Genomic DNA, 22,933 nt, shown 5'->3' on the forward strand with positions numbered 1-22,933 from the left:
CTAGCTAGGGTGATTAAAAGATGAAGCAAGAGTATCTTACTTTCAGAGAGGAATTAAGTTGACAATGAATGGGAAAGCAGGACATTTACAAACAATATGATTTGCATTAAACACTATCTGTTAGCAGAGACTGATCCGCTCTGAGTGCAGGACCAGGGTGACAGTGAGGGGAAGCACAAGGCAAATCTCAACACAACTTGAGGAAGCTAAAAAAACCCCATCTTTGCACCATAAATGCTAATTCTAAGTTGCATGTGTTGAGTGTTGCAGGAAGCAGTTTTATGTTTCAACTTGCTTCATATCCAATATCCAATTTCCGTAGCCCAATGGAAAACTTGCCCTGAGACCTCTGGTGATTAACTGAAATCTTAAAAGAGCATTATTAAAAATATTCCCCAATATTCCTGTGTTTACTTATTCTCATCGTATTTTCAAACTACCTAACAATTCAACATTGTTTTCTTAATGAAAGGCAGCCCTAATGCACTTAGGACATACCGACAGCTGAGAACGCAGCAGCCATTTGCATCTCAAGTAGAGTGGGCTCCCCTCTGCAGACTACAGCAAAGAGGACTGTTCTTTTATTTAGCCCATTTAAATTTCTTTTGAGCATGGGAGAATAGGAAAACAGAAGATAATTCAAACATGTGGGAACTACCTGCAAAAAATTCTACAAAAGCACAAAAACGAGGGGGTTTTTTTTGCTTTTTGTATTTTCAACAGTAATATAAAAAACCATGACATTGGTTCAAAAGTCAGATAAGGTCTGTGTTGGTAACTACAATTCTTTTATTGGACATATTTTACTGAGCATTGAACGCTTGTTTATGTAGGCACAGATTTAAGAATAACACCACAAAATCAAAAGGATAAAGTGCAGACCTGTACTGAGAAGCAGGCCTGGTAAGTCAGTCTACTGCTACAACTTAGCAGAGAAAAGAAAGAAAAGGGGAAAAAAAACCTGCCATTATAATTGAAGTATATTATAAATTACGTTCTGTGGTAACAGAACTATACTACCTTTCCTGCAAGGTCCAGAGCACTGGAAAACCCAGGTCTCCTCTGCACAAGCACACTGTGTTTGTCGCAGGAAATATTTTACGTTAGACTTTGGCTTACACAAGTGGTTTATTTATAAGAAAACTTAAGAAAAGTGTACTGATTAAAACAGTTCTCTTAACATCATTTCTTTATATATTTCAGAATTATATTTCAGAATAAAAAATTATGCATTTAAAACCAGATAACACCCTCCCCCCCAACACAGTAAGCTTGAGCAAACAGTGACCAGGAAAGAGTGAAAGGGGGAAGCCAGTCTGAGTCATGACTTCAAGCGACAGTCTTTGCCAGATCTCATTCCTGCTTGCATCAGAATTTTCTCCCTAAGAAGACTGAGGAGATAAAATGGTAAATTCAACAGGTCCTTATTTTTCCCCCATCTCATAAGGGCAGTTTTCTATAGTTCTTAGTAACAGAAAAAAAAAAAATATGTATTTCCAGAGCTTGCACACATCTGAAAAGAAAATGCAGAAAACAAGAGGGAGAATAAAAACTAATATAAGCTAAAACATTATTTCGTAGTAAACAATAGAATATAACGTGCAATAGTGCAATTTCTCCTTTGCTGCTCCAACAATGAAGTCTTGGTGGATAGTCCACTGCATGTCAATGTATGGTGTCCCACATCTAACTACGTGCTGGTCGGGTACTGCTGGGTTTGCCAGGTTTCGGAGCTGAGTCGCTGTGCGCGGGCTCTCCCTTCCCCTTCCCAAGGTGGCAGAGTTTCTGATCCCAGCGCTGCGTATTGAAAGGCAAAGGAATTACAAAAGAGATTACAGAAGAAGACATGTCATATGTGAAACAACCGTATGTGTTTACAAACAGCAGCAGAAAAAAAAAAAAAGCCATCGCTGTTTCCACCGCATTAGCCTGCGTCGGGTTCGAATGGTGGAATGTTGGGTTATTGGTAAAAGTCACTTTAAACAGAGAAACCATTTCCTGGCTTTCTTGTAGCCTCTGTGAATGAAGGGGCTTATACAAGGCATAATGGCTTCAGCATGAGTCTCACCTTCTAAACAACAGAATTTAAATGAAGCTATTTGTGCAGCCTTTGGTAGAAGCAGGATGAAAAATAGTGAGTGATTTTTATTAATTTTTTTTAATTATTATTATTTATTTTTACTTTTCCAGGTAATAGCAACTGCAGCACAAAAAGATGTAATAAATACAGTTGCTACAACTGATGACACTTTTGGAAGAGGAGATTATGATGAGAAGGAGGTAGCGATGTGGCATGGTCCTCAGCAGGCCCAGGCTGGGTGCGAGGGCAGAGGCAGCAGGTCTTGGGCCACAAGGAAGTAAATGAGAAAATAAGTCAGACGTTCCCCCAAAAAACTCCAACAAATTACACTGCCATCCAAGAACTGGAACTCAGCAGAAGCCAGCCTATGGTGGTAACGTGGTATTTACTCTGTGGCACTGGATTTCATAAGGTTCTGCCAAATCAAACAACAACTTGGAATAAGATCCCCGTATCTTTTCACTCGTGTAATCTCTGTGCATGTGACAAATACGCACAGAAAAACTTGCATTTGCAGTCAGAACATTATTTTCCTGCCAGTTACCACTAAGGCTGTTGAAGAAAGAGTTGAGTGGAAAAGGAGACTAGTTTGCACAGGTATAACCATTATGTCAAGTCAATGGCTGAGAAATTGTGTCAAAGTAAGAATATTCTGTGATACTCCTAACAATGTTCAAATCACTGGTACTTTGTGGCACATCAAAACATAAAAAGAACTTGGAAGGCACTAGAATACATTTAAATTAGAAAACATTAGAATATATTTTCATATCTTGCTTGCATTTGAGCTCATTGCTTCCAATTTGCTATGACATGACTTCCTTATCATGTACCTCCTTCACTTAAGCCAGGAAGGTAAATTTAAAATAGTTGCTAATCCACACAATTTGGTAAGAGAACTGTATTTAAAGAATATTAAATCTGAAAAGTATAATTCTGACTTAGTCTGGAAAACATCTGTAAAGCCCTCTTTTTTTTTTTTTTTTTAATTAGTATCACAGTCCCAATAAGTAGGTGTGTGTTGTAGAAAGCGCAGTTTGCCTACAGACTTAAAATACTCCTACTGTTTGCTTTTTTGAGATGGAGTGTTTGATTGCTGCTACACTGGTGTACTTTGGGGCAATTCGATGTATCCCTTTAGTTTATAAAGCATGCATTTCTAAGTAATACAGCAAATAACACACCAAGTTAATTTTAGATACTTGATGTTAAATAACAGGGGTCAGCATATGTATTTTCTTCCCTTATTTTGGAAAGATTAGGTAGGTGTTTCATGGTATCTGCAGCATTTGACTTTTGGTGAGGTATCTTCTTACCTTTACTTTTTTACCAAGACGATCCTTCCATTTCTCAGCTATGGAGCCTTCCACCAAGAGCAACCTACATAATGGAGACAACCAGTTATTCCACTGACAGGCATGCACAAGCTATACAACCCAATGCATGCAAGACCAAGATTTCTGTGCCTACAGAGAGTCTTGTCCCCCCTCCAAATACCATTAAGGAGGTGTACAGAGAGTCACACCAAGTTTTCCTTTCCCAGTGGCTCTGAAGTTCAGCTTTTCGGGCAGGGGAACAAACAACAACAAATATGCTCCAAGGACAATGCAGGAAGAGTCACCTGGACCGCTCCTCGTCTTCGTAGCCCATAATGATGTATTCTTCATTGGCGCTGAGAGATGGGCACAGGCAGCCGGAGTTTGTGTGAAGGTTTACAGTGTCCTTTGGGATGTTCACCAGGGAAGATTTTAGGATCTCCTTTACTTCCACTGCCACAGTGACATCGTGACATTTAGTCTTTACCTCCTTCACTTTAGCCCGAATGACTGGGAAAAAGTCACAAAGAACGTAGTTAGCAGCAGCAGATAATGCAGGTCACCCCCAAGCCGTTCCTGGTGACCTCTGGGATTAGTCTTTTGCACCATTCATTATCAAAAGCTTAGCTGAACTCCAGCAATGCCCCTGCCCCCATCTCTCCACTTCATTACTTCATCCTCCACCAAGAGGGTCCAAGTAGCTCAGTAGATCTCATAATGGTGTGGTCACCAGCAAGAGTTATGTACCAGTTGGATTTATGTCCTGTTTAAGTTGGGCTTTAACTTTAGCATCCCTTCTTCTTCGCCTTTTCCACTTTAAATATATTTAATTAATTTCTTGTATGCTCTCCTTCTCCTTCGAGCTGTAACTGCTCCTTCTTTGACTACCTGTAGTACATATGACCAAACTTAATTTGTCACTCTCAACCTTTCATGAAACGTGAATGTGTGTTAAAACTCCTACCACTACTTCTGCCGGATGACAGGCCCTTAATTTTTTTATTCTCTCTCTAGTGATCCAGCAGCAATCTGCTCTGCTCTTTATGAACTCTGAACACTCCTGATCTTGACCTCGTGACCCATCTAATTGTTTCCTCCCTCACCCTTTCTTTTTGCCTTAAGTTGCATGGGAGGAAAAGTTGCCTTTCAAAGGCAACGCTTTTCGTTTCTCTCATGGTGACCAGTGAACTGATACCATATGCAAATGAAAAGCCAGTCCAGAGGTCATGCTCTAGAGAATACCACATCTTTCACAGCCTGCAAATAAGAGTCCCTTTCCATTATAAATAGCAGATCTCCCAGATTCCCAATTTCTCCTAACCTACGCGAAAAAGTCAGTATGGAAGGAAGAAAACATGGACTTACACATCTCCTCTCTTCACAGGCATTGCCCACAAAGTCCATCAACCAGCATGTATTGCAGCCGCATTAAATACAGCTGCCAACAATTAATAACTTAGGGTAAATTGTGTATATTAAATGCACAAGTGATCCATTTTCCTAAAACCTTTTAAGATTTCAAAACAAAATCTTGCTTTACTTTGGAGTTATTTCAAATGTATTTTGAAATGTCTTTAATTCCAAAAGCTCAAAAAGATCGGCAGTAGCATGCTCAGCAACTCTTCACCATGTGCAGATACCCTCTGGAGAACAGACACTCTAATTATTTTCCAAACAAATCCATCAAAACAACATAAAACCAACTAGTCACCTAAAAAATAAAAATGATGTTTGACTGAATACAATTATAATTTTTTTAGCTTTTAATAGGATCTATTTTTGAAAGAAGCTGATCTGACAACAGTTGTATAAATGCATAATCTTAATGAATATTACACAATCACTACCACTTAAATGAGGTCTTCAAGTTCACTGAGCCGAAGGCTATTCTCATGATTAATGGGAAAAAGGATGGGCCTAATCGTTGAGTTCCTGCGATATGTATTCACTGGCTTCATCACCCTAATTTGCTTAAAACAAACAGTATGAAGAAAAGTAGCAGCCTGGACCTGTGATATGCCTGAAGACCCAGACAGTCTGGATGAGAGAAGACATAATATGGACATTGTGCACTTTTACAGGTGTTACTGACAGCACAACACAGCTGGCAAGATGCTCATTGCTGGCTTCGATACTCGAGAAAGAAAGAACCTAGTAGGCTTGTTAGATTCCATGGTGAGTTTGTAGGCATGAAAGTTAGTAAAAACATCCCTTCCTGCAAAGGCAGAACATAACAGAGCTGGAAATCAAAGAGGCAGTTCAAGCATAGCAGCCCACATCATTTTTGTCACATCACTTTTCACACTAAAAAAGTGCATGAACCCCAAATGCCTGTGCTGACATTGAAATAATACTCCACATCAACAGACACTCTTTTACTAACATATTAAGCTAATCCCCTCCGTCCTTTTAATTTGGAATGTTTCAGGCCACATCTTCCTTCCCTAATAAGCACCACTGGATTAACCATCAGTAATTGGGACCATAGGCTTTTTTAATGAACATTTTTCCGTTACTGTAGCCTTAAAAATGTTGGGAGCTGGCCATGCAGCTGTTCTTACCGTAGTTGTAATTGTTGCGTAGATAGGTCTTCTGGGTAGCTTTTATAGGCTTGCATTTGCAGCGCTCTATAAAAAGAGAAAGTTTTGTTCAGAAAGAAAAGAGCATATGTTCAGTGACAATCTCTCCGAAACCCCAAGCTGACTCGTAACAAAAATTTCACTGAATTGACTTGTTTATTACAGGCAAGTGAAATATTAAAAACCACTGGGCATTTCTGGTCTGTTCTGCTGGAAGATGTTGTGGAATTGTCCCTGAGACCTCGAAGGTTTCTAAGAGAAAACTTGACAAGCTGAAATTTAAAAAACACAACCAAACAACTACAACCAACTAACCCCACAACAACAAGGACACAAGGACTTGGAATCTGAAGTGACATAATCTTCCATTTAAGCCAATTCAAGTTTCAACCTTGGTCTCTTCTGTGCTCGCAGGTGCTGCAATTCCAGACCCTTACAATGCCATTCTCTCTTCTCTACTACACTTACTGAATGCTCTCCTTTCTGCACCTTTGATCATACAGATTGTGATATAGACACAGAAGGAAAATACTATGACAGGGCATGGTTTAACATTTGATTGTAGACTACATATCTCAGCTTGGTTTAGCAAATTGGGATATTCTGGCTAGCAGGCACTCACCATAAGGAATATGATTTTTGTGGCTAATTATCAACGTACAGTTCATCTTTGGAGCTGCACTGTAAGATTTCTTATAGTGGCACGGCCCCTTTACACCTGAAGATGTCTAGGAAGTACAGTCAACAGATGAAGCATGTCGGAGGGTGGCAGGACCAAGTGGCACGTGGGTCCCTGCTCCGAAAGCTTCTGGGACAGTCCTGACAAAATGAAACCTCAACCATGTCTCTTCAGCAGCATCTGGCACGAGGTTTAAGAGGCTGAAGGGCTTCATTTGACTACTGCAGGTGTTTGGTGTTACCTTTGATCCTGCTCTGGACTCTTCCTCAATTTTTGTGTAAATTTTATTATGACCCAGAACCTCAGGTTTAATTAAAATAGGGAAATTATTAGACCTTCTGGCGGTAAGGATAGCCTTCAAAAGACAATACACATGAGCGCTGTCAGAGCAGCATTTCCAGTGGTGCAGCTTCCAGACAGCTGGGAACAATAACGGAGGTAAAAACATTTTTGTTAGTGCCTGGGGAGTGCTAATGCTGAAGCTCCAGAGCCATGCGTTCACTAACACCACCAATAATTCATGGCTGGTTGTTCTAATGCAAATATTTACTTATTTCAAGCTAGTGTCTAAGTGGAGTTTGGTGAAGTCGTTTCAAACAGCAGGTCCCAGTATTACATACACATAGTCATCTATTTTGACATTTGACTTAGCATTTAAGTGGAAGTACACTTAATGCAGCCTATTTCTATACACCATCATTCTAAAATACCAATGCATATAAGCTAGCGATTTAGTTAAATCCAACATGAAGAGCCTGAAAAAAGAACTTTATTTGCTATATAAGATTTCTGCATATTAAAAAAGAAAGATGGAATCATATGGTTATGAACTTTCCAAATCATTACTTATTTTCTATTGAAATCATTTTTGTAGTTGAAAATACAAAAAAAAATACACGAAAGAGGAGAACATTTTAAAAGAAGAGTATATTGTTTCCTTGAATTTCAAACGCATCCTCAGGAATCTATATATAGAGTCCTACAGACTTCAGCTTTTGTATGAGACTGTGTTAAAATAATAAAGGCAGAGAAGGGAAGTGATTTTTGGCTTCCATTCTGCCTGTGGGAGCTCACGCATATTTTAGGCCAAACTACGGCCCATTTTATAAGCTGCCTCGAAACAGGCCGTAAAAGATATGCTCCTATGACCCACACTCGCGCAGGCATCTCAGCGTTCAAGTCCACCAAGTCGTACACTTCAACGCTCTCCTGTTGTACAGTACTTTGCTCTGTGGCACAAGTAAAAGAAAATAGTCTAAATTACAAGACAAGAATACATAGCCTCACATTTCCCTCAATTTTAAGACGGTATTGGAATATTTTATTAATTTGAGGAATATATTTTATTAGTCTTGTTCCAGAAACAAATTATAGACCTGCCCATGTTCTTAATGAAGGATACCTCCTAGTCACCCTAGTGCTTCTCAAATTTACATTTCAAAGAACTTTACAAAACGCTGCGTTATTCCTAATTACTATTTAGAGATACAGAAACTAACAGAGTCACTTGCCAAGGTCAGTTATAAAGTCAGTCGTAGAGCTAGAACCAATTCCTCTCTCCCGATTCCTATTACAGTGACTCTCAAAGGAAGCACAACCTGAGTTATTAGAGAACACATATTTGATTGATGCATGCTCCTGGCAAAGCTGAGCTTTCCCCAAGGAGTGGGAACACCTGCAAAAGGTGGTTACAAAAACATACTGCATCTCTTGGTGCTGAGGGGAAGTCCCATCTTGCATGACAGTCTGTCTCCTCCGAAGCTGCCAGAATTACCAGAAGAGCTCTGGGATGACAACAACGTTATATTCCAAGCACTAAGACAGGCAGCAGTGGCTCACACCAGTTTTGACTGAGAGCTCCGCTAACTTTGCCATTAAACATTCGTTTTTTTAATACAAATCAATATGGGACTCACAAAAGCTCAAAATTTATACCTTTGAAAACTTCTCCCTGTAAATGCCAAAACAAACTGACTACATGGGAAAAGTGAAAACCCATGGATGGCTACAAAGAAACGTGACATCTTAAATATATGTTCCTGCACCATCTAAAACTTGGCTGTAACATGGATCGGGACGTGCACTCAAACCTGGCAAATGCTTCCCTGATAAATTAAGGATAAATAAAACCTCTGGAAAAATTTCAAAGTGACTTGAAAAGCATCTGATGAAGCAGGCAACAATGTAGTTTACTGCCAAGAGAGGTAAAAAAGCTTCCCCGCAAAAAAACCTGTGCAGACTCAGAGGGAAGTTTTTGCCAGTGGACACTACTGGGAATAAAAGGTGTCTCGAACAGGGGTAACCCATGAGTTCTGCTTACTGCAACTGTACACAGCAACACATGCAATATGCTCCAGAAACCACAGCGCTGAGTCCAGGATTTTTTAAAACACATGAGATTGCTACTCACAAAAAAAAATAATTCTATTTACAATGTCAAAATTACAAATTTACTTTAGTGAACGTATGAATAAAGCAATTATGAAACACAGCCTTTTAGGTGGTTAAACTGTGTTTGACAGTTGAAACAGGTATAGTGCATTGCACCAGAAATTGTGTTTGTACAGCAAAAGGCAGTGATAAAAGTATTACCCTGCCTTTTCATCAGCAATTTTTCTGTGCATCTTCACCCTGTTTTTTGGATTGGATTTTTTTAGGTCTGGTTTTGCTTTTACTAGTCAAAAAGCATCATGACAGCGACAGTATAACTGAGTCTTACTCTCTTCCACTGCAGGGTCACTTACTGGTATTATATGCCGCCTACATCCCTAAGGACAGGCAGTGGTAAGGATATATTTAATATTTTTGATATAAGGTGACATTGAAGGTATCCAGCTTTACTTTCATACTCAAAGAGCCACACAATTGAAAATGGCTTAAAACTAAGAAGATACTGACATTAGTAATAAAAAATCTTTAGGAAGTCTTTCAGACACAGTCCTGTGCTCAAGGCAATTTAAAGTGAAGCTTATTAAAGGGCTTACTTTTATCAGGTTTTTCTAATTGTAGCTGCCTTTCTAAAGGATGTACATTGCGATTTAAATAATATTTTGCACCCACATAGCTACTTTCACATTGGGACCTACTGATCACATTTTAAAACTGTATTATAAGCTGAGCATTATTAATACCTTTTTACAATTTGGTCACAGCCATTAATGCTGAAGTTATCCACTTTTATGCAGATATCTAAATTTATGTTCCACAACCATACTTAGGTGTTTGTATTAACAAACTGAGCATCAGTGCACGCTACAGTTTATCAACACCTCTGGAGAAGGAAAGACACAATGGCCAATGCTAGGTTTCCATGTGTCATCTTCTTGACAAAGGCCTAAGAGGAAAACTTCTGAAGGAATTGTAATAAAATTCAAGGAAACCTACAGTCATTGGCTTGTTTGAGCAAAAAATTCACATTTCTATAATCTATTAGCTATCAGCCTGGGCTTTGCTTCTCTCCATTGCCTATGACTAGTGGTAACACTCAGGGGGTTTTAGTCAGTTCCAGCAAAAACAAAACAAAAATAAACAGCAACAGGGGACCTGCTGGAATAAACCCAGTCTCAGAAGGTCTCAGCATCAACCTCCTCAGGTTAATGGGAGTTCTGCCATTATATACAATGAGTGCCCAACTTAATTTGCAAACTTTAAAGTCAGAACGAACCATTATCATTGTTGGTTTTGCCCAATTAAAATACATTTAATGATCATTCTCACTGTTCAAGACAAAACTTTCAATGTTGACTTGATGGAAATTTTGCCCTGACAAGAGCAGAAGAGACGAGCGCTAAAAGGCTGCCTAGAGTTAATTGAGTTCTATGCTGAGAGGTCCACAGGCTGACCAGGCCCAAATCCCACCTGTCCACGGGACATAAAAGCACAATCTACAAGATTCCTGGACAAGACACAGTATTTAAACATCACTTAGTACCCCTCTTACTTAATCAAATATTAAAAGGATTTGAAAGACTATAACTTATTACACAGTTTTATAAAAGTGTGCTTACCGATGCCAGCGCCTCTACAGTTGCCGTTATTAGAATCCATAGGGAAATCTGGCATGGATTCATAAAATACATAAAGAAATGTTAGTATTTTTAATATTGGATTGTTTCAATACACCCACATTACAATGTTTGCTCTTTCTCTAATATTTAGTATTTTAAAACTTAATAGCTTTATTAATAAACAGATCGTAATGTTCTACAGGCCAGCTTGCTAAAGTTGACACAATTTCTTATTTGAACTTCACCCAAATCCAGCACATCATGTTAAATCTGAAGCAGATTAAATATCCCATTTCTACTGCTGCACAGACTGGCAGGTTTAGGATGAGGATGGAAATTTATGGCATGAACTTAGAGCATCTACAAAAAGTACACATACTGTTTGCATTTAATTAGATGATGAAGGAGAAATTACTTTTGGTTTGTTTTTTTGGTTACTGAGGAAATCAAACCAATCAACCACAATCATATCATTGAAGCAAATGCCAAAACAAATGTTTCAGACCTTCCCCTTCCACTCAGTTTAAAAACACACTGATTAGTTTGAAGGACAGATAAGGAACAGAAGGAAAAAAAGTCACTATGCCCAAAGAACTGCTTTAGACACATTTCTAAGTGGAACGTGTTCCACATTAGTAAAATGCATCACTTCAAACCTGTTGCTTATTAAATCACACAATTTAATGGATTTATACATATACTTAATCATGGAAATACAAGTATGTTAATGCATATAACGTTGTACAAGTTAAGGAAAAAATAAATGCAAGAGAAACAAGATCTGAGAGCGAGGCAGTATACTTTATTAGAATAACACATAAAATGGAAAAACAAATGAGCTTTCAAAGAAAAAGGCCTTTACATTTACACCAGTACTTCCAATTCTGAAAGCTGGTATCATACAATCATCACCTTTCTTATACCCTTACATTATCATGGATGCAATGCCACTGCTTTTATAATATAGAACAAATGAAGACATGACCATGTAACAAAAGCTCCTCTCTTGCAGCTTGAGCTGTAAGGATTTGGCTGTAAGACAGCCCAGGACACCAATGATGCTCAGTATAGGTAAGGGGTTTGGATGTGTGGAATAAATTTTAAGGACTGGGGCCATTACTTAATCACAAATTCTGTAAATACATATTTAAAATACCTGTTTACAAGAAATCTAATATTACTTAGTTAATATTCTAATTTGGCCATCCTTCTTAAAAAAAACCAACAAACAAACCACCTTAATGCATATTTATACTACTCATAGCAACGTGAAACTTTCTTTACATAAATGGGGATATGGCTAAATGACAGTCAGGGCAAGAATAAATCTGAAAAACAACTAATTGCCTCACTAACATAATAGTTAGCTTCAAAAAATTGAAACTTCAGGAATAATTATTCTTACCAACATAAAGAGCAAAGGGTATAGAAAATAGCATAGAAGGATTGAATAGATGCTCTTTTATATCCAATATCCTGTTGCTAATAAAAAATCATATCCATTTTCTTCCAAAGAAAGTTCCAAACTACTGCAGGATCTTAGTTTATAGAACAAAATCCAGCATTTTCATGGAGCCAGCTTGGTCTTTGGTTATCAGGTACTTCCACAGCAGCTGTAAGGCTTCTCCATGCTGCCTTGTAACAAGTCAAATTATACACACTAATTCTTACTTACGTGCTTTATTTCAATCATTCACCTGAGCTATTCTCAAATTTTTAAAAAGCTGTTATTATCAGGTGGTAATTAGTGATGGTGACCTCTACCAATAGCACAAGGTAAAAAAAAGAGGCCTTCATCAAATCTAAATGCATTTTATGTTGTATCAAGTGTTTTCTTGTATTCCAGGACATGATGAAAGAGGAATTAAAATGGTTTTCCTCTTGCAAATGGTAAGTAAAAGGATGACCATGTTTCTACTCATTCTTCCTCTCCTGGGCCAATCCTCTGTTGTCTTGTTCATTTAGCCACGTGGTAGCTTTACATCTGCAATTCCTTCTGACGTGATAAAAGCATAGACAGCACTCAGGTCTACAGTCCGATAATCCTCCCATCTGGTCCCACTGCAGACAGAAGTCTGCAAAACTTCCCAGCCACGAACCACAAAGAGGTGGCTCTACCTCTCCTTGTGCCTAAGACTGGCCTGAGATGTTTCACCACTCTCTGAGCATTCAAGACCCCTGCAGAGAAAGCTCTCCAGATTCACTGCCCCTCTCGTTCGGTTGCCTTGGCCAACTTCTCAGGTTGCCTTCCAGGCTTTGCACATGGACGAGGCAACTCTTTCTGGTGCTTCATGTGGCCCAGCAAGCCAGAATTCCTACCAAAATAGGTACTTTGGTTATGAACAAAGGGATGGTTCTTGCACACCTCTGAAGCACGTGCCCTACGGCAACAAAACTGTTACTGGGGGCAGAAAAACTTTTCATCAGTGGAGGAGGCAAGGGAACTATCAGGTTAAATGCTTACCATCTTCACATCCATGGAGGCAACAGGGAAGGAAAAAGAAGCCCTGAAGTGCACTCTCCCTTCCTAAACCAAGGGCTGATCCAAGCAGCCATGGCTTCATGGTGTTTGAGTGAACCAAGTCCAATTCACTCTGGAATTACAACTAAAAATAAATCAGAGCCCGGTCAGGGGTTCCCAGCCTTCCCTGTCCCACTTGGGGGTACGATGCTCATGTGTATCAGCTGAGGAACTCTCTTTCAAACTCGCACTGATGCAAGGGGGGTGCTGCTAAACACTCAGAATGCCCAATATAAACCTGGTCCTCCAAACAAACGCACAACTAAACTGCTTTCCACCAGGTGTTCCCTTCCACTCCTAAGTACACAGCTTATTTTATTTTTACCAAATTACAACACACCACAACCTCAACCCATTTCCTAATTCTGCATTCGTTTACCAGGTCACTTGTCCTACCCCAAACCAGCGGTTGCGGGTATCTGACAAAGCAGCTGGGTGTGCAACAAGAGTAATTCGGGCGTGTGCAGGGCAGCTATTAATGGAAACGGCTCCCACTTCTGTGCCTGTGTGAAGGCTGCAGTGTGCAGCGTGTTGTGCTCTGCAATTGTGGTCAGAGTACAGTGCCAGTCAATGAGCGAAGGAGGAGTAAACAGGTACCGATACATCACTTCATGATTCACTTCCCTACCTGCGAGGGCTTGGGCCAGGCACGTACTGACCTTGCCTTGATGCTTATCTTTCCCGGTGCACTCATGCTTAAGTAGAGATGAGCAGTTTCTACTGATGGAGAGGAGCGTGGGCTCGTAGAGGGACTGGAGACCTCCACCACTGCACAATACATCTCGGGGAAAGGCTTTGCATCAACCTGATCCTTCCCCCAGTCAAGCTCATACCCCTCGGTCCTTTCTCATCTACCAGGGAAGCGATGGGAAAAAGGGTCTGGGCCAACCCTGGCACCAGTCCCTCACAAGATCTTAGTTGGGCATCAGCAACCCCGAAATCCTGACCCCAGCAGTCTGACTGGCAGAGACCTCTCTCCATCAGGAGATGCACACTGCTTAGACCTCCAGCCATAATGGAGACAGGAGAGAAAAAAAAAAAGCTGTTTTTAAAAATAAACAACTGACTTCCTATTGTTCCACTTCTCTTCTGAGGCGACCTCTCTGCCAAGTTTTGTCTATGCAAAACAATCTTTTTGAAAGAAATATCTGTCAGCTATGATTAGCAGGATTGCCAAAGAGGAAATATTATCCAGAGCTCCAATTCAAAGGCTTCTTACTAAATTCTGTTTAAGAACAGGGGTAAAAAATCCAAACTGATTTTTCCAATAAGTCGTTTTAATTAATCGCTTTTCAGAGGGATGCTATATAAAAAAACCCCAAACCACTAACAAGGAGAGCAGAATAAAAGCCGCTTGCACAGTAAGTGTACAAAATAACGATGCCTGGATCACAGATTTGGATGAGAGGTTTGGGAACAGAAAACAAGTTGGTAAAACCTAGTTTTGAGTAAACATCTTACTCATATCATAGCTTACATTAAAAATAAAAAAAAGCAGAGAAAGAGCCAGAAGTAACACGATCCTGATTGTCACTGCAATTAAAGAACATGGCCCAGTTATTACTGAAGTCACTCCAGGCACACTGCTCCAAAGAACAAAACCACAGCGAGTAGTTGCTGCTTGGGCACTTCCTTCAGATGGAGACATCTGTGAGCCCCATTGATTAAGAAACCTTCAAATATGCATGAATTCAGACTTCTAAATCTACTTCAGGTCTTAATACAGAGAGGATCTTTGCTAATCTGATTGCAAAAACATGCACAGCGAAGCAAAGTAATAGGAAAACTGATCCTCGTTAAAATTTGATACAGATGGCTTGACTCCAAGTCACAGAGCAGCCTGCAACATGACAACACGGCTGCTCCACATAATGAATTATTCCACATAATGAATCCTGCTAGGTTTTGATGACATATAATGGCCTAAGTCTTGACTTGATGCTTAGACCGTAAAAGCCATTCTAGGGGACTCAGCCTACAAAGGCAGACAAAGCAAAGTGATAGTATAACACCGTCAATGATATCATCATTAATAAGGTTTAAATACTCTTATTAACTTTTTCTGTCTTCTTTAAGGCTTGAGGCTTGTAATGATTTTGTTCTTTAACTGAGAAATAAGTCCACTTCCAAGTTTAGAGCAAACACCTAAAACAAATCTCAACTTTAAAATGACAACCTGGGCACGACTGCTAATCCTCAGTACAGGCTGAAACACTTTCCTAACACCACTGTGCATTTTGGCTACTATAAGTAGAGCTATGCGAAGTCTGAGTCAGAGCGAATTTGATCTGGAGTTTGGAAACCACTCTTTTGGAAATGAAGTAAGTAACACATGAAAAACAAGCATGGGAATAGCTCCTTCACTTTTCTTTTAAGCATACAATGCCAGATTCACATACTGGTTTACTACGAATTCATCTAGGCAGACGGGCAGGTACGGAGGACTTGGCCTACATGGAGAAATCATGGGTTCATGTAAGATTTTAGAAAATGCATCTCCATCACTTGAATAACCTTTAATCGTCTTTAATGTTTAAGAGATAATACTTTTTTTAAGAGATTCAGAGTTGTCCTCAGCTGTCTTATGATAATCACCCCAAATGGTTTGGACATTAATTACACATGGTTGATACCTTGTGATGATGCTTCCTTTTCCCCCCAACGTCTCATTAACAACCCAACGTGCCTTCAAGCTATTTTTCTATCTAAATAAGATACAGTGAGATCCAACCGAAGGATCTGTCCTCCAATACGCATGGTACCCATCATATTGCTCTGGTTTTATTGCCAGTTCCCTCTTCAAAACAGGAATAAACATGTCACTTGAAACATAAACACTCTGCTAGACAGTAGCAGCCAAGCGCACGTGCCGAAGTGCTTTTCTGAGTCAGCATCCCAACGCCAGCGATGACTGTGATCAGGCTGGTCATTTATTACATGTAAAATTAAAGACAGGTTTTGCTATTGAAATTTTAGATTCAAGACAGTTTTCATCTATCTGCTCTTCTTACTGCCTCACAGACTAAAGATTTGACAGGAGCCTAAATGAAGGAAGCAGATAACCAGATAGACATGAGGCAGTCAACATATGTACCCAGCACAAGAAGACCGAAATACATGAAGCGCGTGAATGGGACCTCCTACATATGCAAGACAGCTTATATTGATGTCTGCAAGCATAACCACTTTCATCCCCAAAACGCAAAGGACAAGGATGCAGGGTAAATCTATATATCAGATATTTGCATGCACTAACCTCACATCTGGGACATTAACATATCGTCAAGAGGCTTTTTCATCCACCATCCTGGATTGTGACTTGTCAGATCCTCCACACGAAGCCAAAATATTCAGTGTTGCACCTGCCCCCAGAACACCCCCACCATGCCTAGAGCATCCCTCTGCTGCCTGGGTGTAAAAGAACGCAGGTGTTTCCCAAAGATAATGAAAAATCAAGGACGATGTGTTCCCCACAGGATGCTTGTTTGAAGGTGGTCTCTGTAACTTGAGGAACCTGAGACCTCCAGATCAGCAGTGTGGTACAGCAGCTCATACTCAGGTTTTAGAGACCACCACAAGCCCAGAGGATCTGCAGAGTTTATTCCTCTAACTGAGCCCTAAACAAAGCACTTTTACTGTTCTTATCAGTCTTCTCCATCACGGACATAGCAGTCGTTATTTCACCCCTTCAGCACGTCAGCAGCCCTAATAACATCAGAAGAAAGACACAAATATCTCCCTTGTTCCTGCAAAGAGGAAGCCTCTAGATCTTCCTTGCCACCCGGGCTGCATGTGGAAAGAGGTCCTAGAAGATGTTTGTGGAGGATTCATGACGGGTGCCTCAATAACTGAAAGTGAACTTCTTACTGGGTTTTGCCACAGATTTTACTAATCACAGTGCTTCCACGTTTTGCAACAGCCACAGTCTACTAGGCATGGGGAATACAACTGATCGGAGAAGAATTTCTCATCTTTTACTGCAACGTCAGCCAAAGAAAAAAGTCAAGTGAACTTCAAACAACCTTCAACTTGGCATCACTGAAATGAGAGTCAAGACCAGTTACTTTAATGGTGACAGGGAATTTTTGCAAGCATCTGTACATGCTCTTCCTGGCTGCAGAAGAGCAGACGATGACTGACCCAGCACAGTGTTAACCCGCTGCAGGCTCTTGCAGGTGACTCCACCCGAAGAAAGTGTGTCCTGAGGGTCAGAAGAGCCCTTGCACCCAGCTGAACCGCGTGCTCATAAGTAAGATGCATGGTCTAATATTGGAAAAGGAATGGAAATCGGGCTTTCCGAACCCTGTTCCTGTTCTGATAAAGACAAACATTTGACCATGTCATCCTTCGGGCTGCTGCTTTTTGGAAGGGACTAGACAAATGCATTAACCTTTACCAGTAATAACGCAGAGACCTCAAAAGGAAAGGAAACGGTAGAATCCTGTTACTTTGCAGGCAGCAAAAAAATGAAAGAAAAATCAGAATTTCACTTCTGAAGACTAAAATAATCCTCTTCCGTGACAAAAGCCCATGAAAAAATGGATTTATATTTCTACCTGCCCTATTAGATGTAGTTTACAGACAGCATGAGAGGTAGGAGTGCTTAGGAGATAAAATAGTAGCAGGTATTCTGCATTGTCCCCGTTAGGCAGTTGGTTGGTTATTTGTGACTTCTACTTGGCTGCAATCCTTTATTTGGGGAACTGAATTTGGAAGTGTTCACCTTACCTCTTCCTAGAACAGGAATCCTTCACTCTGCTTTCTAAAGGAGCAGTTTTATTCCCTCAAGAAGGATTCTTTCAGTCTGATGCATAATGCATTGGTTCAAAATTTTCAGCCCAGAAATGAGAATGTCATCAGGTTCTCATTCACTGAAAGAAAGTTTTCATGGATCTGGCCCTAGAATCCCTCAAAGAGGTTATTGTACTGCTGAGGTCCTCAGAAATAGGTAACTCGGGGGCAATTCTAGCCAAACTTCCTCCCTCCAGATTTGAATGCGATTGCTTTCAAATCACTGCAGACCTGCCAAGCCTTGCTCAGTTTGGAGCCATTTTTAAGGCAGTTTTGAAAGCACCTCAATGCTGCCAAGAAAGGCGCTTGGTGTTCAAAACTGTACTTACCCAAACCATCCCAGCAGGTCTGCAGACCCAGGGAGCAGCAGCAGCAGGGAGGGAGCTGCAGGCAAAAATAGATGGTTGGGTTCACAGGCTGGGGACAACTGCTGGGGGGGGGGGGGGGAAGGACGAAAAGGCAAGAGGGGAGTAATTAGAAGGGTTAGAGAGAAATAGTAGTAATGACTGGAGCTATCAGGGTATGGTCACCGAGCTGAGATTTCAAGAGGCAGAGAGGGTAACTTGATGGAGTCAGAGAAGGAGTGGGGTTAGTCTGGCCTACAAATAAATGGGGAGGAGGGGAAAGAGCAGCTTACCTGGGAAGGCTGAGCTGGGGAGCACAGTCAGGAAACCAAAGTGTGAAATTTCATTAGGAGAGGAAAACAGGAATTACTGTGTTTGGCATTGCTGGCAGAGGGATACATAAAGCACTTGTAATGGGACAGAAGCTCAGACAAATACTGTGCTGAGCACAGAACTCAAAAAAGACCCCAATCAAACCTTTTCATTCACAGGCCACTGCTATGGGAGAATGGAGAGGTTGGAGCCACTGCCCACCAGTGAGATGCCACAACCCTTGCAGCTGCAGGCACCGAAGAAGCCGGACAGCAGCACAATGAGCCCGCAGGGCACATGGGTGCTGCTCTGCCTCAGCCTCTGACCCCTCTTAGCTGCTCCCCTGCCCCAGCTCCGCTCTCCCACTCCTGTGATGGAGCGGTCTGGCAGACCCACCGACATTGGAACTTTGCAGCAAGGAAACGTTGCCTGGTTCCACCAGCAGCAAATAGTTTCCTCAATGAAGACAGGAACCGTGGTCATTTCGTAAAGGTCAAAGCTCACTCGTGATAACCACCCCTTAGCTTACTTTAATTTCCTGTTCAATAGCTCCTTCAATTTAATATTTCTGCGGTGCTCGGCTCACCGTGTTGTGAGCGGTGCCCTGTTAACTCCTCCAGCCCAAAGGCAGCTATGATGGCAGCACACCCCTAACAGAGCAGGGTCCCCGAGCAACAGCAGGTCTGCAGCATTGCGGTGGCCTAAGCGGTTGGCAGTCTTCACCCAACTGCACAGAGATGCTCCGGCCTCCCCGGTACCCCCGGACGGCAGCCGGACACCCAGGGCCAGCCACCCTGTGGGACCACAGTGAGTGCAGCCAGTGAAACGGGATGCAGCAAGAAAGCTGAGGGGGTTCCAACAACCCCTTGGAGACCGTGGTGGGGGTCAGAGACCCTCAGAGCTGCGCTGGAGCTGCCTCAGTACTGGAGATGGCCTTCAGCTTGCTTGGGGACGCTGCGAACGAAACACAGCGGAAGGCTGCACCTCTGCTGTGCTCCTCACCCGAGCGGCCCAGGGACCTGTGCCGTAACCGTGCCTTCGGTGCCAACCACGGAGAGGAGGCTATTTTCTCCCCTTCAGCTGCACGTGTGCCAGCACTGGCACAGGAAGTGGCTGGGGAGACCACGGCCCCCCTAGCTCCTGCCCAGGGCTCCTCTGGGCACAGCTCCTTCCCCAAAATCTGCTGGCTGTGCCACGGGTGGGGATGACGGCCCCGCATGGGAGGGGAGCGGACCGCTTCGGGGAGAGCGAGCGGCTGGGGATGAGCAAAGAGAGGTGCTGTGGGACCTGGCAGCCTAGGGACGAGTGGGAGCAGCTCTCTCCTGGGTGGCCCTGCCTTCCCAACAGGCAACCGCCGCTGATGAAGCACCGAAGCGGGGTGTTGAAACGTTTCCTGCTTATGTGAAACGAGGGTTGTTGCTCCCACGCTCCTAAAGCATCCCCCGGCGCGACGGCGGGGCTGTCATTTGTCACGCGCCCACTTCCCTAACAGTAAAACTTTTCCAGCAGCGACGTGGCTGCTAAAGGCAGAGGGAAAAGAAGAAAAGAAAGCGGCGGGGGCCGAAAGAGCGGAGACAAGGCAGGGCTCCAGCGCGGCGGGCTCCCCTCCCCACCGGCCGGCGCCCATTGTCCGGCCGGGCGGGCGGGCGCGGAGCGGCCCCGTCCCCGGTCCCCGGTCCCCGGTCCCCGCGCACTCACCGGCGCCCTCGGCGGTGACGATGGCCTCAGGGGAGATGCAGACGCCGCGGTCGTAGAGCGGCAGCTCGTCGCAGGCCAGGCTCTCGGGCCAGGCGTGGCGGTAGCGGATGAGGACGGGCTCGCAGCCGGCGCGGGCGCGCTCGCAGACCGACTTGCAGGGCTTGATGGGCTCGTGCTGGAAGTCGATGGTGCAGATGGGCGCGTACATGGCGCAGAGGAAGAAGAGGAGGTCGGGGCTGCAGTTGGTGCCCAGCAGCCCCTCGAACTGCTCCATGGCCAGCACGGCGTTGGCCTGCGTACTGTGGTGCAGGTGGTTCGGCATCTTGGTCATGTTCCAGGGCAGCGGCTTGCACAGCGGGATGCGCACCGGCTCGCAGGCCGCCGCCCGCCCCGCCGGCGCCCGCCCCAGCACCAGCAGCCCGGCCAGGGCCAGCACCGGCAGCCCCCGCCACATGCCGCCGCCCGCCCCGACGGCGTGCCCCCGCCGCGCCGCGCCGAGCGGAGGGGCCGAGCGGCGAAACCTCGGGGCGGGGGGGCGGCTCCTCCGGCGGCGGCGGCCGCGCTGCGGCGGGGGAGGAGGAGGAGGAGGGGGGGGAGCCCGCCCGCCGACCGGCCCCTCCGCGCCTCCCGCCGGCGGGCGGGACGGGACGGGACGGGACGGAGCGCTGCGCTCCGCTGGGCCCGCCCCGCTCCTCCCCGTCCGGCGGGGCCCCGCTCCGCCCCGGAGTTTGGCCCCGAACAAAGGAGAGCCCCCCGGCGGGGCGCGGGCCCGCGGAGGAGAAGGAGCGGCGGCTTTGCTTCGGCTGAAAAAAGGAAGACGGGAACGCTTCCCGCCCTCCCGGGAAGGGGAACGCCTGCTTCGGGAGGGGATCACGGACCTTGCTGCGAAGGCGTTCGTATCGGACCCATCCTCCCGCAGATAGAGTTATGTTACTATCGGGGAAATGCCTCTGTTTACGCGGTGCGAGGCTGGAGAAGGAGGTGCGCGGGGAGAAAGGGAAAAGGTTAGAGGGCACCTTGAAAGGGTGACGGGGGACCAGGTTTAGAGGAGAGCCTGTAATAATGTTGTAACCCAATACAAAAGAGGCAGATGTACCTGGCCTGCTTGCTTTTCAGAGCGTTTTTTTTTTAAAAAAAAAAGCCACATACCGACGTTGAAGTAGTGCACAGAGCAATGGCACGACAAAGGGCAGCCCGACTTGGTCTGAAGAAAGAGCCTTGATAGAAACAAACTAACATTTATTAACGGAATAAATTCTTCCCAGTTACAAAGATAGAGAGCAACTGCTTGATCAGGTGTTTGGTTTGGATTTACTGTGGTAATAGCAGGTTTATTATTTCAGTTTCTGCCATTAAAGCAAACCTGCAAGTAGAAACACACACACCGGCAGCCAGTGCTTAAGAAACCGGACCAAAGACATGGACAGGTTATGAAAGCAACTACGGGTACAGACACAGAAACACAGGGTCCTAAGCTGGGAAAGGCTTTTTTGCATTTTTTAACTTTATCGCTGCAGATGAAACCTTGATCCCTTTAACTCTGCTGCAAAAGTCCTGTCGACGCCAGTGAAGGCACATGTTGAACAAACAAGGAGTTGTAATAAGGCCAGTGGAGCAGAGGTACCTACCATGTGCATGTCTTAGCATCTCTGCACAAGTATTTGGCCTTTTATTTGCCCACCTCCACAAGCAGATGCCCTGCACTCCCAGAAGAAACTCTGGGCCTTGGAGACAAGTAGAAACATCCACACATGTGTATGCACGACAGCCTCAGGAGCTGTCAGTCAGGCTGCCTGTGCCCCTGGGCCTGCGTCCAGGCTTGCAAAATTGCCATGAGGGAAGGCAAAGGGGAGCTTGTTTGTCTGCAGGGGGGATTAAAAAGAAATCTGGTTTGACTCTCCCTCTCAGCTCCTCAAATTTAGTCATAGCAAAGTCTGAGGCTTGAATTTCCTCTTGGAGTGTAAAATATGTGTTTAAAAAGTATGTGGTGTAATAAAAACCTTACCCAGCTGGTTGGGAACCAAATACGCTGGCTTTTTCTGTGGGACCGTACCTAGCAGCGATGATGGATGTGGAAGTGGTACATCCTGGGGTATCCAAGTGGAGTGAGATGGGCCAGAGTGATGCAAAGGAACCACTGACATGGAGGAAGTCTAGTTCATATTTTTCCCCTTCAACACAAAATTTTCTAATCTCTGTATTTTATTCTGGGAATAAGTTTTCCGATCACCTCCAATGTGTTTTAGAATTGATAATTACACAGAACAGCTTTAAAAACATTTCCTATGCTTTCCAGGAAAAACCATCGATATGTTGAATATTCCTATGCATGCCATAAGGCTATCAATTAAAGAAGTTTAATTTTTTTAGCCCCAAGTCACGGTCTACATGAGATGACCTTGCACTTCTTTTTTAAATAGTAAAAATACTACAAATACTTTCTCAGGACAGCAAATGCTGACATCCCCATGAACTCACAAGCACTTACATACATTCCCACAAAATCTGTCTTCCAACCTTCCAGTGTCGGTGTGAAGGTACCTCCTATGCAGATACCTTAGCTGGCAGAGCATCACCCACCTCCCTGTTCTGCTGGCAAGCCCCTC

General features: G+C 43.5%; 1 protein-coding gene across 1 annotated transcript; it reads right to left on the bottom strand.

Annotated features, from left to right (window-relative positions):
- Positions 1-765: 765 nt before the first annotated feature.
- Positions 766-20,979, bottom strand: FRZB (frizzled related protein). Its single transcript, XM_075027945.1, has 6 exons — positions 20,328-20,979; positions 10,662-10,709; positions 5,958-6,023; positions 3,702-3,906; positions 3,397-3,460; positions 766-1,797 (listed from the first exon to the last, which is right to left on the bottom strand). Exons 1-6 carry the CDS (start codon positions 20,779-20,781, stop codon positions 1,687-1,689), a joined length of 948 nt encoding a protein of 315 aa, XP_074884046.1. The 5' UTR covers positions 20,782-20,979; the 3' UTR covers positions 766-1,686.
- Positions 20,980-22,933: the final 1,954 nt, after the last annotated feature.

Source organism: Buteo buteo, chromosome 5 (assembly GCF_964188355.1).
Source record: "Buteo buteo chromosome 5, bButBut1.hap1.1, whole genome shotgun sequence".
Taxonomy (NCBI): Eukaryota; Metazoa; Chordata; class Aves; order Accipitriformes; family Accipitridae; genus Buteo; species Buteo buteo.